Source organism: Phragmites australis, chromosome 8 (genome assembly GCF_958298935.1).
Source record: "Phragmites australis chromosome 8, lpPhrAust1.1, whole genome shotgun sequence".
Lineage (NCBI taxonomy): Eukaryota > Viridiplantae > Streptophyta > Magnoliopsida > Poales > Poaceae > Phragmites > Phragmites australis.
In genome coordinates this window covers 5,037,224-5,050,967 of record NC_084928.1, presented here as the reverse complement: position 1 = coordinate 5,050,967, position 13,744 = coordinate 5,037,224, and the positions used below count along the sequence as shown (strand labels likewise).

Sequence of the window (13,744 nt, the reverse complement as noted above, 5' to 3'; positions counted from 1 at the left end):
GGTTCCATATACAGACAACAATAAGAATTTTACTAGTACAGAGAATATTTTGCTGCTACAATAAGATAGAGAGCTCTAGTGCGGACTATGTGTGAAAGAAGAAGAAGAAATGATGCCCCAGCATATGACCAATCGCTATGCCCAACAAAACATTGCTTGTCCCTCAATACTCCAATCTAAAGATCAAAAAGAATCACACCTTGACTCATTCACCTTGGTGGTCTGGAGAGGGAAGTGGAAGATGCGTGCGATGATCCGGTGGCGCTGCTTGGCGACGAACAGCTGCACCGAGACGCCACGGGCTCGCGCGGGAGCGAGGCGTCACGTCGCCGGTGCGGGAGGGAGGCGTCACGCGGATGGAGCCGGCGCGCGTCACGTCGCCGGCGCGGGAGGGAGGCGTCACGCGGATGGAGCCGACGCGCGTCACGTCGCTGGAGCGGGAGGGAGGCGTCACGCGGATGGAGCCGGCGCGCGTCACGTCACCGGCGCGGGAGGGAGGCGTCACGCGGATGGAGCCGACACGCGTCACGTCGCTGGCGCGGGAGGGAGGCGTCACGCGGATGGAGCCGGCACGCGTCACGTCACCGGCGCGGAGGGAGCTGTGCGACAGTGGCGGATGGAGGCTGCGGCGCGCCGCACGACGGTGGCGGATGGAGGCAGCGCGCAGAGGAACGTGATGTGGAGGAGCGACGAACGAGAGAGGGACAGCAGTGTCATGGGCCGGCCCACGTGAAGAGAGGAAGGAGGGGCTGGCTGGGCCTGGCTCGAGTGAAGAGGGGAAGAGAGCAGCTCGCCACCGGAAGGTCGCGCGCGGGAAATGGAGAAGGTCGCTCGCGCCACCGGAAATCCCCACGGAAACGGAGGGCAAATGAGTCAATTCGCGCAATCCTTAAATTTGTCAAACTTGTCGAAAACGTCATATAAAAAAATCCGGAGGGAGTATTGTTTAACCAAAAGAACCGTGCGTGCCTCACCCCACGGGCCACGGCTCACGCCCCCAGTTCACCCGGCCCACAGATCCCCTGAGCCCGCACGGCCGCACCGCACCACACCCGACTGCCCGTGCGCGGCCGGTCCATGTAGCCTGCGCCCGGCTTGTCGGAAGCGCGAGAGGAGAGGAAGAGATGGGGGCGGAGGCCGGCGAACCCAGCTCCTTCCTCAGGTGAGCTCCCCTGCGCCCGCTCGAGACCCCCCCCCCCCACCTTGCTTTTCCTGTTCCTCTCCAGTCTCCATCGACCATCGCCTTGGCGCTGTTTTGCTCTCCTCGCCGTGTTTCGTGTGATTTGGGGCGGACGGATGTGGGTGAGAGTAATCGCGCGGGCGCGGCTGTCTTATGCTGATTTCGATACTTGGGTAGTTCCATAGTTACATGAGTTGTGGAATTCGAGCCCAAGAAAGGAACTTTCGATTCGATTGTGTTGCACAGAGGAATCAGCGGCATGTGGGAAACTTATTCTCCCAATCTGATTTCTTGCTGTCAATTTTTTCTTTCTTTTTGACGAAAACACACGCCTTTTCTTTGAAGATAGCTTAGAATGTGCACAGTTTTTTCTGTCATTTCGTTCGCCAGAAGACACACGTTGAGACACGTGTTCTATATGGTCTGGGCAGGGCAAGGCCGTTGCAACTTGCAATGGGCATCCCGCATGCTAATGGCAGGGGTGGGATGTTGTTCTTTCGAAGATCATGTTGGGTGAGGGTTTGAATTTAGGTGGTCTTTTCTTACTGAAGAGCAAACGATGTTTCATTTAAAGTTTCAAGGCAATTTGGAATAGGATAGTGAGCACTGAGCAGAGCCCTACTTTTCCAGTAGTACTGCATGTAGTCAATTGTCTGGCCGCCTGATGTGTTGCCTTTTTTTCTTCGAGGGAATCTGACGTGCTGCCACAACTAAACTACAGACTAGATATCACTTTGTTTACATTGTTATCATATGGAATTATTACTGACATGGGCAAACATGGTGAGGGAATATCTTCTTGATTTACTAGAGCCATGAAGAGCGTTAGAACGCAATGATGGCATTGCTTTACATCATCAATATCTGAGACTAGAGCAACCTTATTTTCAGGAGCCAAAGAAAAGAAAAAGCAATTTGTGTACAGCTACTGGTTCAGACCAGATTGAAGTTTAAAATGCATTGGAAGTTCTCACAATTTCCCCATATATATTCTCTTGTAGCTTAGCTTCAGCCTTTTCCTATGGAATTGCATCTATGGCAATGGTTTTCGTGAACAAAGCAATTCTTATGCAGTATGTTCACTCCATGACCCTTCTCACTTTACAGGTATTACTGAACACCAGACTGACAAAACATTGTTTGTTTCTATGTTTGACTAAGCCTGATTGTTTCAATTTCTCCAATACTTCTGCAGCAAATAGCCACAGCACTTCTGATACATTTTGGTCAAGGTGTAGGGATGTCTAAAAGAAAAGATTTCAGCTTAACAACTGCAAAAAAGCTTCTTCCAGTGTCAATTTTTTACAATGCGAACGTGGGATTTGCTCTAGCAAGCTTGAAAGGGGTTAACATCCCTATGTATATTGCAATCAAGAGGCTCACTCCCCTTGCTGTATTGGTGGGTGGGTGCATACGGGGAAAGGGGAAGCCACCAACACAGGTAAGAGTGCATTTCTTGAGACTCTTTTGGACTTGCTTTTACATATAGTACAATGGTTACTCCAGCTGTAGACCTCCCACTGTCTCCATTTGACGTTTTGAAAACCGATTGAGTGGTTTGGTCTCTCCAGCTCAACTGTTGTTTTGACTCATGAGTCATGAATTTGGATAAGAAGTATGGATATAACTTCTCATAAGTTTACGAGGATTCGGGCCTAAACTGGGTAGCATCAATCAAACTTTTCAAGCACTCCTGCCAATAAATCTTCATAATGTTCTTGTTACCACAACTTCATAAGTGGCTTCTGACATCCATGTTTTTTCTAGTAAAATTGTGTAAGCACTTAAGGAACATATTGCAAAAGGCATTGACATTGTCACTGGAACTCTTGATCTGTTGTACCTTCTTGTTTCAAAATTTCATCATATGCAACTTGAAAATCTTTTGGGAACTGCATTGTTTTCCCTGGGAAAAACAGCTCTTTATTATTATTTGGCACATCCTAATCAGTTCAAATTGGTTTTAGGTCACTCTTTCAGTTATCTGCACCGCCGCAGGTGTCCTTATTGCAGCACTTGGAGATTTTTCCTTTGACCTATATGGATATTGCATGGCTCTAACATCAGTCTTCTTCCAGGTTGTGTTATTTCTACTCTGGTTTGTTCTCAGATAATTTGTTCCGTATCTTTCTAGCTGACAGCTGAATGTGTACACAGACAATGTATTTGGTTTTGGTGGAGAAATCAGGTGCCGAGGATGGTCTTTCCTCAGTGGACTTGATGTTTTACAACAGCTTATTGTCACTTCCATTTCTGTTTTTCCTCATTATAGCAACAGGGGAATTCCCCCATTCTCTTTCAGTATTATCTGCCAAGGTTAGTACTACGAAATTACGAATCCATCATAATCAAAATTTAAATTTAATTAATACATCTAAGGTAGCAAACTTTGTTTGTTCCCTTCTTTCACCCATTCAACTCACAATGATGACTAGAGATGGTTCTCCTGAGCTTGTAGAGCTAATAGTTTTACACTGCGCTGTTGATCAACATAATATAACTTGTTGTCAGTTTCTGTATCAAATTATTTTCACTTTGCTCTATGCCTCTGTCCTAACTTACAGTACCTGGTGACTCTTGAAATGCAGACATCCTCTCTGTCATTCAGTGTTATCCTTGTTATTTCACTGGTGATGGGAATCGTTCTCAACTTCACCATGTTTTGGTGCACAATAGTAAATTCTGCTCTGACAACAACAATAGTAGGAGTTCTCAAGGGTGTCGGATCTACGGTAAGTTTACGCCCTTCTGAATGAGCAGTGTAATATTTAACTGGAACCCTTGATTGAATTTAGCTTTGAAGTCCTAGAATTAAGCACACCTGCTTTTTTTTCCTCGTTGGCTTTTCAGACCCTAGGTTTTGTGCTGTTGGGAGGTGTGGAAGTACACGCTCTTAATGTTACTGGATTGATGATCAACACATTTGGTGGTGTCTGGTACTCCTATGCAAAGTATAAGCAGAAGAAGAAAACGCCACGAAAGATTGAACCTGATGAAGAGTCGCATGCCCACAAGTAGCACCATGTGGTTATACTTGGTACCTTCTTTAGCAGATAATAAGTGAATACCAGCTTAAAACAATTTTTGATTCATATTCCACAAGTAGCAAATAGTTGGCACAAGGGAAGCGACGAGCTTGCTTCCTTTTGTTATCTTATAGCTTTATGAGTTAATACTTGGTAATCTATCCATAGGAGGGTGAAATTAGTGAATCTCGCGGTGCAGTAATTTTGCCCTGAATGGTTCACTTATTTCAATTCAAAGGAATACATGATGAAGAGTTGCATGCCCACAAGTAGTAACGGATTCAGTAGCTTTGTAGTCATACTTCATTTTTCCAAACGGACTTATACTTCATTTTTTGAGAAGATGATGACTAAATACCAGTTTAATCCATTTTTTCTGGACTCTCATTCCACCAGTAGTAAATAGTTTGTGTTGCCAGGGAAGCGGCGAGCTTGCTTCTTTTTTAAGATGAACTTGCCCTTTTATTCATCTTCCAGCTTTATGAGCTGGTAACCATTACCACATGAGAGTGAGATCAGTTAATGGCGAGACTGCAATGCAGTATTTTTGCCGTGAATGATTATTATTTCGAGTGAAGAAATACCTGAGGCTTTATAAGGGGAATGACGTCGTTGAAAATTGAAATGGTAGTCATCATCATCGTGACGGTGTGAGATTTTTGTTTAGATGTGGGGACAATCCCAATTTCAATTAATGAAACTAACATCACTAGTGACCTGGAACAACAAGTTCATAACCGATAAGTTCATAACCGAAAAGGATAAAACGAAAGATAAAAAGATATCATGTCAAAACAGCAGCTACAAGGAGCAAACCGTAATCTAGCTGATGCCAACTAAAAAGATTTAGTGGCAACAGAGCTGTCACTCCTCACGATATTCACACAGCAACTCACATCATTTTGACACGATATTCACACAGCAACTAACATCACTTTCAAAATAGAGCTTCATGTTATCGTCTTTTCTTTTCTTGTTTACTCCAGCTTTAGCTTACTATAATCATCCTTCGTCCCTCATGACATCCTACTTGCACTTTGGTAATCTCCGTCACCATACTTTTGAGTCTTGTAGCACCTTTATGTATCACCTCCAGCTTCTCTAGTTTCTGCAAAGTTGACCAAAGACTAATCTAATGGCAAATCAAAAAGATTATAACAATTGGATCTTGGGGTAATTTACGTTCAAAGCATGATATGTTGCGAGTTTTCCATACAGATCAAAATATGGTTGCACATACAGCAATCACAAACATTTTCTGTTTTTGGGGTCTGTGGAGGAGCAATTTAAAGGCACCTCTAAGGTTTATGCCAGTACACTAATTCAGAAGCTCCTCAACACTAAGTATAATTATGGATTCTGTGGCATAAGAGAACACATCATGATGATGACAGATATAGCTGCCAAACTCAAAGGCATGGAGATGAAAATCTCTGAGGGTTTCTTTGTCCACTTCATTATGACATTTTTTTCCTCCTGAGTTTACTCTTTTTAAGATAAATTATAACACTCGGAAGGAGAAGTGGAGCATAAGTGACTTGATCGCGATGGACGTCCAAGAGGAAGAAAGGGTGATGGCTAAAAAGAAAGACTTTGTAAATCAAGTTAGCAGCTCCAACAATAAAAAAAAATTCTAAGGGGATTTCAAGTCTAAAAAGAAGTTGCATTTCATTGCTAAACACGACAAGGCAGCATAGAGGGTGCCCAAGGCACATGCTCCTTCTGCCTCTGCCTCTCAAGAATCTAAGGATGACAGATGCCACTTCTGCCACAAGAAGGACCACTATCAAAAGGATTGTGTTGGTTTTCTAAAGTGGTTTGCAAAGAAGGGTAATGATTTAATAACATTCATTGATGAGTCTCTTTATACTGATTTTTCCCTTAATTCATGGTGAATTGACTCAGGTGTTATTGTGCACGTTACCAATTCCTTATAGAGATTTCTTACCGCGAGAACATTAGGAAAGGGGGAGCGAAGTCTTAGAGTGGCCAATGGGAAGGAAGCTGAAGTTCAAGCTGTCAGATCTCTTCTATTAGTTCTTCATAGCGGCTTCACTTTTAGACTGAATAATGTAGTTTATGTTCCTTCCATGAGGAGGAATCTTATTTCAGTTTTGATGTTAGATGATGATGGTTTTTATTGTAATTTTGAAGATAATAAGTGTATTCTTAAGTTTAATTCAAATGTTATTGTCTTGCCATCCGACAAGACAAACTTTATATGCTTCCTCTTAATGAATCCTCTGTGTTGATGAATGTCTATGATGTAAGTTTTACGAGAAAGAGAAGTACAATTAATGAGACTTCTTCGAAATTGTGGTATTGCCGTTTAGGTCATATTTCGAGGGGGAGAATGGAGCGTCTCATTAAGGAAGAGATTCTCCAACCCTTAGACTTCTCCGACTCTGACCACTGTATAGATTGCATTGAAGGAAAATATGTTAAGCAAATAAAGAAGAGGGCCACTCGGAGCATAGGATTATTAGAATTAATTCATACAAACATATACGGTTCTTTTCCTGTGACATCAGTTGATGGTTTTGATTCATTCATTACCTTCACTGATGATTTCTCCCGTTACGGCTATATCTATCGCATTAAAGATCGATCTGAGTCTCTTGACAAATTTAAGATATTTAAAGCTAAAGTAGAAAATCAGCACAACCTGAAGATTAAAGTAGTGAGAGCGGATCGTGGGAGAGAATATTATGGGAGACATAGCCCATATGGGCAAAACCCTGGTCCTTTTGCTAAATTCCTTCAGTAAAATGGCATAGTAGTCCAATATTCTACACCTGGTGAACCTCAGCAAAACGGGGTAGCTGATAAACGCAACCACGCGCTTATGGACATGATGCGAAGTATGCTCAGCTATTCTAGTTTACCAGTTGAACTGTGGATGGAGGCACTTAAGATAGTCGCACACATTCTTAATCGGGTTTCCAGTAAATCAGTTCCAAAAACACCTTATGAATTATGGACTGAGAGAAAACCCTCTTTAAAGTATTTACGCGTGTGGGGCTATGCAGCTGAAGCTAAAGTCTTTAATCCACATATTGGGAAATTAGATCCTAAGACAGTTAGTTGTCACTTTATCGGGTATCCTGAAAGATCAAAGGGGTATCGCTTTTACTGTCCAGATAGGATCACTAAGTTCGTAGAAATAAGACACGCTGTGTTTCTTGAGAACGGAGATCTGGAGCTGAGGGAAGTTGATCTTGAAGAAAAACGGGTTTATGTTCCTACACGGTTGATCCAAGAGCCCTACATCCCTGTGTCCCAGGTGGTTGCACCTTTAGTAGAAACTAACGTTAGTGCACCCCCTGTTGAGGTCTATGAAATTCCTAACGATACACCTAACGATGAGCCTCAGCAGTCTCCTGCAGTACCCAGTCCTGATCCTGCAGTGTATAATGAACCGATCAGGAGATCACAGTGTGAGAGGAGACCTGCCATCTCGAACGATTATGTTGTTTATATGAATGAGGATGTTAATGAAATAGGGAAGACAGAAGATCTCAACTCATATAAAGAGGCTATGATGAGTGAGCATTCGTTTGAGTGGTTTAATGCCATGAATAACAAATTAAAGTCTATGAGCGATAATAATGTGTAGAACCTAGTAAAAATCCCTAACGGAGCCAAAACAGTAGGCTGTAAATGGGTCTACAAAACCAAACATGTCTCTAATGGGAACATCGAAAGGTTCAAAGCAATACTCGTAGCTAAAGGCTTCTCGCAAAGAGAAGAAATCGATTATAATGAAACTTTATCTCCTGTATCAAGTAAAGATTCCTTCAGAATAATTATGGCGCTCACAGCGCATTATGATTTAGAGCTGCATTAGATGGATGTAAAGACGGCATTCCTTAATGGCGACTTGGAAGAAAATGTTTACATGTTTCAGTTGGAAGGTTTTGTCATGGAAGACAAGGAACATTTCGGATGTAGCCTTAAGAAATCAATTTATGGTCTAAAGCAAGCGTCTAGGCAGTGGTATTTCAAGTTTGATAAAGTCATTAGAAATTTTAGCTTTAAAGAAAATGAAATTGATAACTGCATTTATGTAAAGTTTAAAGGGGGAAAATTCACCATCTTAGTTCTTTATGTGGATGATATCTTATTGGCTAGCAGTGATAAGGATATGCTATTTGAGACCAAGAGATTTCTTTCCTCTAATTTAGATATAAAGGATCTCAATGAAGCCTCTTATGTTCTTAGCATTGAAATTCACCGAGATCGGTTCAAAGGAGTATTAGGTTTGTCTCAAAAGGCATACATTGACAGAGTACTGAAGAAATACAATATGCATAAGTGCTCTGTCGGAAGCATTATATATGCTCAAGTATGTACGTGCTCTGACTTAGCTTTCGTGACCGGGATGCTTGGCAGATATCAGTCAAATCCAGGATCGGACCACGGGAAAGCCGTTAAGAAAGTCCTTCGCTATTTGTAAGGCACTAAAAACCACATGCTCATATTTAGATAATCCGATAACTTTGAAGTTGTTGGTTATTCGGATGCAGACTTTGCAGGGTGTGTAGACACTAAGAAATCCACGTCAGGTTATATTTTCACCCTTGCTGGAGGAGCTATCTCGTGGAAAAGCTCCAAACAAACACTTACAGCATCTTCAATGATGCAAGCTGAGTTTGTGGTATGTTATGAGGCTACCGGGCAGGTTGTATGACTAAAGAACTTTATCCCGGGATTAAGAGTGGTCGACAGTATTTTAAAACCACTTACGTTATACTGCGACAATCAACCCGCAGTTTTCTATACGAGTAACAACAAGTCGAGTGGTGCTGCCAAACACATCGATATTAAGTATCATGTTGTGAAAGATAGAATTCAGGATCAAACAATAAGTGTTAAGCATTTAAGTACTAAGTCAATGCTTGCGGATCCGCTCATTAAAGGCTTACCACCTCATATTTTTCGTGATCATGTTGCCGGTATGGGGTTATTGGAAAGCCTATGATTCTGGATAAGAGGACCATGATGCATACCGACTCCCATTAGTAATAATGTGTTTCTATTTCGAGATGGAGTGATACTCTGGGTTTCGGCGGTATATCATTAGCCACTATAACGTTTAGCCTTGATGTATTGTTTCATCGAGAGTGGGCTTATGATGTTAGCCTTACGATCAAGAGGGAGAATATTGGAATTGATCTCGGCAAACAAACTAATGTATCATAACTAACGAGACCGAGATATGGGGGAGTCATGTCCCGTCCCGTACGCGCCACGATCGGAGACGCAACCAACACATGGTTGCGGTCCCGAGTTAAGCAGCGCCATATAAATAAGGGGTCCGGCGCCTTGTGGTGGGTTAGCTAATCCCGTGAGGTTCCGAAGCGCCCTAACAAATCTTTCCCGATCCTAACGAGACACTGAATCAACTCGAAGATTGCTGCCACTGCAGCGACAAACCGAGGACCTAATGGCATCTCCAGGCTCCGGTATGTGTTCACGCTTCCGTTTTTAGGTGTTTAATCTTAGGGCTAGCTATAACGATGGTTAAGTGAAGATTTACTACTAATACAGCCAACAGCGACTAGCGTCCAAGATCTTCGAACGGTGACTACGTGGGGTATCAAAGGGGTTCTTACATGGAGTCCTGGCTGGAGGAAATAGGCTTCCACAAGAAGAACTTACTGGGTTATGGCACAGTGGAGGAGTATGCTGACGCCCTACAGAAGAGATCTCACAACGGAGGGGTCTCTGCAATAGTTGACGAAATCCCATACCTGAAGATGTTCCTGTCAAGGGAAAACTGCAAAAACCCCCCCAAAAGTCACTTGGATTTTGACTTTCCTCCCCAAAAGTTGTTTTGTTGCAAAAAAACCCCCCAAAAGTTTGACTTTATTGCAAAAATCTAAAAAAAATCCTTTGCATCATATTTCATGGAGAGGAAGTTTGGAAAAAAAAGAAAAATATGCAGCTCATTTATTAACTCATGTTATTTTAACTTTTTCATGTCTACCATTATTTTTCCTACACAAATAATTTTTTAAGTAAACTAATAAAAGTGGTTTCACTAATTTTAGGGGTGTTATGGATTAGTTATGAATTAATCTATCTGCAGCATATTTACTCAATCCTGCGCGTTACAATAACTATTTCAAGATTTCATGTATTTTTACAATATAGAGGATCATGTAAGAAGACTAAAAAAATTTTGTTTCATGATTTTTGGATTAGTAAATAATTAACTATGCATTTAACTCGAATTAATAAATGAGTTGCACGTTTTTCTTTTTTTTCAAACTTACTCTGCATAAAATATGATGAAAAGGATATTATTTTTAAAAACAAATTTCACAAAAGGTCTTATAATTGTCTCTAGTTTTTTTTAGATTTTTTTGTGATTTTTTTTAATTTTTTTGAATTTTTAGAAGTGTTTTTGCAACAAAATCAAACCTTTGGAGGGTTTTTTTGCAACAAAACAATTTTTTGGGGGGAAAGTCAAAATCCAAGTGACTTTGGGGGGGGGGGGGGGTTTGCATTTATCCCTCCTGTCAAAGTACTGTGAAGGTTACACCATGGTTGTTCCAACCTACAGGTTGGGAGGCTTTGGGTTTGTAAGCCCTTTCACTATTTAATCTGGTATTTCGTATTCTGTAGAACGAGCAGGATTTGATTTGATTTTCACTGTATATGTTAGGCTTTTCCGATAGGGTCACCCATGGTGCACGACATATCGCAGTCCATCATGACGCCTGCAATACAGGAAGAGATGGCACGGATAGAGAGGAAATGGTTCGGCAACCCAGGAACCTGTGAGAGCAAGAGCGACGGCATCAACTTGTCCAGGCTCGGCTTCAGCAACTTCAATGGGCTGTTCCTCATGAGCGGCATCACCTCAGGCCTTGTGCTCCTCATCAACGTCGCCATCTTCGTCTACCAGGAGCGAGACAATCTCAGGTCGATGTCACTGCAAAGGCTGCACACATGGGTTCAGCGCCTCGCCAGCACCGAGTACAGGGGTTCGCCCATCTTCAAGAGGTGGCGGCAAGAAGAATCTGTGAGGAATGGCCACGGAGCAAATCAGCTTCAGGGAGATGGATGAGTGGCCGGTGGCACCGGAGTCAGCAAATAGTTGGCGTAAGAGAAGCAACTGAGCTTTGCTTCCTTTTTTTTAGACGAACTTGCTTAATGTATTGATCTTGTAGCTTTATGAGTTACTAATAGCCAGTAGCATAGGAGAGTGAAATCAGTGAATGTCGTGGCTGCACTATTTATGCCCTGTAAGATTCACTTGTTTCAAGACAAAGAACACGTGAGGTTTGATGAGTGCAATGCCGCTGTTGAAATGGTAGCCATCATCATGTGAGATATCAAAATTGTGTTAACACTTACTCCTGGATTGGGTGATCAGAAGATGTTACGATACTGCATTTTACATCGGAGGTCTAGATTATAATTCGAGTACCCATGTGATCATGCAAAAGGTGTTGAAGCAGACATCAGAATCTGCGAGAGCACGCTTTTTCCGAATACGCAGAGCCTCGTCAAAGCTAAAGTTGATGAAATTATCGAGATGACTATAGACAAGATGCTGGGCGAGTGCCGGATAAAATCTTGGTGGAGGATGATGATTCAATTGTAGTGGAGGATATGGTGTCACATGAGGAGGACGTAAGCCAAGAGGTGCTGGAGGAGGAGTGCTACCATAATTCGGCTGTTGTTTTGCAGATGGAGGAACACGATGTACCTATGGCGGGCGATTCTGCTCCTTTGGCAGTCAACGCTGCTGGAATGGAGTTGGGGACCTTGAAGGTATTGGGCGCGACGGTCTCTGGCGGAGGCTTGATGTCGGACGGGGTTTTGCAATTGCTGATCGACGCAGCGCTTCTGCCGGGCGACGCTGATCCGCTGGTGATCGATACTGCTACTCTGGAGTCGCTGTCTTGAAGGACCACAAGCAATCGTCACAGCTCTCAGCTCTGTAGCCGCAGATCTTGATGGGGCCTGCCGAGAGGGTGTCCAGCAATGACAAGCAATTGGCACAGCTGGAGATGGTCGCCAATGCGAAGGACCGCTCGAGGGGCTTCGGAAGGAGAGGAGCCAAATCAGCGTCGACTCCAACAAGCTTGGCCTCAACACCTTTAAGGCGCACCAAGAGGAGAGTGGATTCTGCTAGACTCGGTGGAACGAGCAGCAAGGCTGATGGTCAAGAAAAAATTGGAGCTTAATGAAGGTTCTTTTTAGTGGCGTATACTGGATTCGTTATTGGTCTTTACTACAGAAGACGAAAAATTGGTCCCTTATATAGGATGCATATTGAAGATTGGAAACAGAGTTTTATGCTCGATATGATTAGCTATTTAGTAATAGAATTTGTGCTTGATTTTATCCAGATAATTCTGACGATACTCTTGTTTTTACCTAATTTATCCAGAATGTCGGATGTTATATCAAAATTTGTATTAATAAACGAGTATGTGTATAACTTTATATAGAAGCTGAAATAATCTTATTCTTCATCTAAAATGGATTATAGAAGAGAGGCCAAGCTACTCTGAAGTCTGAATCGCCGAAGGGGTTCGTGCTCAATTTGTTGCTACTGATTTTCCACAATCCTTGCACATGGTGAAAATCTCCTTGCTTCATGCTTTTCTTTGGAGGAGCAGTGTCCGAAATCATCGAGATTTCGTGGGTTCCGCTCTTCTGCCGCCTCGCGCTGGGAACAAAACCGGGAAGAATTACTCATTCCGCACAGACCGCGCCGGTGGCGCATGGTGTCCCAGCAGGCCTCCCGTGCGAACGCGACACGCACGCGGGTGGGGAGCACCGACCGGCGGACGGAAGGCAGGAACCCCTACGACGAGGCAGCCGCGGGAGTGGGTTTTGTTTGATTGCCCGTGACAGGGATTAAAAAATTTATCGAAATTTCATGAATTCAGTAATTTTGGATGAGAATAAAATATCTAATTTTTTAAAAAAATACTAAAATATAAAACAGACAGAGAAGATGACGAAAAATAACCAAAATTTTTAAAAAAATTCATAAATTTCAGTCTTTTCGTCGGCGCAGAAAAAAATTGTAAAACAAAATTAAAACCCCTACCCGTGACCCTGAGCCACGACGTGCGCGGCTCCATCGGTTCGCAGTGCCACGGCGACGCCCTCATCACCTGGGGGCTCGTTGTGTCCGACAGCGTGCACTGCTGCCTATGTGCAGCCGAGGTGGGACAAGGATCCCTGACGTCGCGTGTCATCGCTGACATGTGAAACTAGACACACGTGTCATCGACGAAGTCATCGTGATATCAACATTATAGAATCCGGATCCACAGAGTTGGGGATGGGGCAGGGCCGCGCCGTGCGAGCGCGATCCTGCTGTGTGGTCTGTGGAGTACGGTGGGCACCGGGATTTGCGATCACTGGGAGCGAAAGCGAATCCCCCATGCTGGTGACTGGAGTTGCAGACATGCTGGCCTGACGGCCAAGGAAGGACCACTTGCTTTGGCAGAACAGACGCACCTTGACAAAGAATCGGTCTCGTCCTTGTTAAACTGACCACAGTGCA

The 13,744-nt window shown here is 43.3% G+C and overlaps 1 protein-coding gene and 1 pseudogene across 2 annotated transcripts; both read left to right on the top strand.

Annotated features, from left to right (window-relative positions):
- Nucleotides 1-1,004: 1,004 nt before the first annotated feature.
- On the top strand, nt 1,005-4,507 carry LOC133926393 (UDP-galactose/UDP-glucose transporter 7-like). Of its 2 annotated transcripts, none has more exons than XM_062372322.1 (7): nt 1,005-1,162; nt 2,182-2,287; nt 2,376-2,621; nt 3,148-3,258; nt 3,338-3,496; nt 3,769-3,912; nt 4,031-4,507. In XM_062372322.1, exons 1-7 carry the CDS (start codon nt 1,125-1,127, stop codon nt 4,196-4,198), a joined length of 972 nt encoding a protein of 323 aa, XP_062228306.1. In that variant the 5' UTR covers nt 1,005-1,124; the 3' UTR covers nt 4,199-4,507. The 2 variants fall into 2 exon arrangements, with proteins under 2 accessions (XP_062228306.1, XP_062228307.1); XM_062372323.1 differs by having other exon boundaries at nt 1,043-1,162; nt 2,072-2,287.
- A 1,246-nt stretch (nt 4,508-5,753) lies between these two features.
- On the top strand, nt 5,754-11,511 carry LOC133927551 (glutamate receptor 2.8-like; annotated as a pseudogene).
- Nucleotides 11,512-13,744: the final 2,233 nt, after the last annotated feature.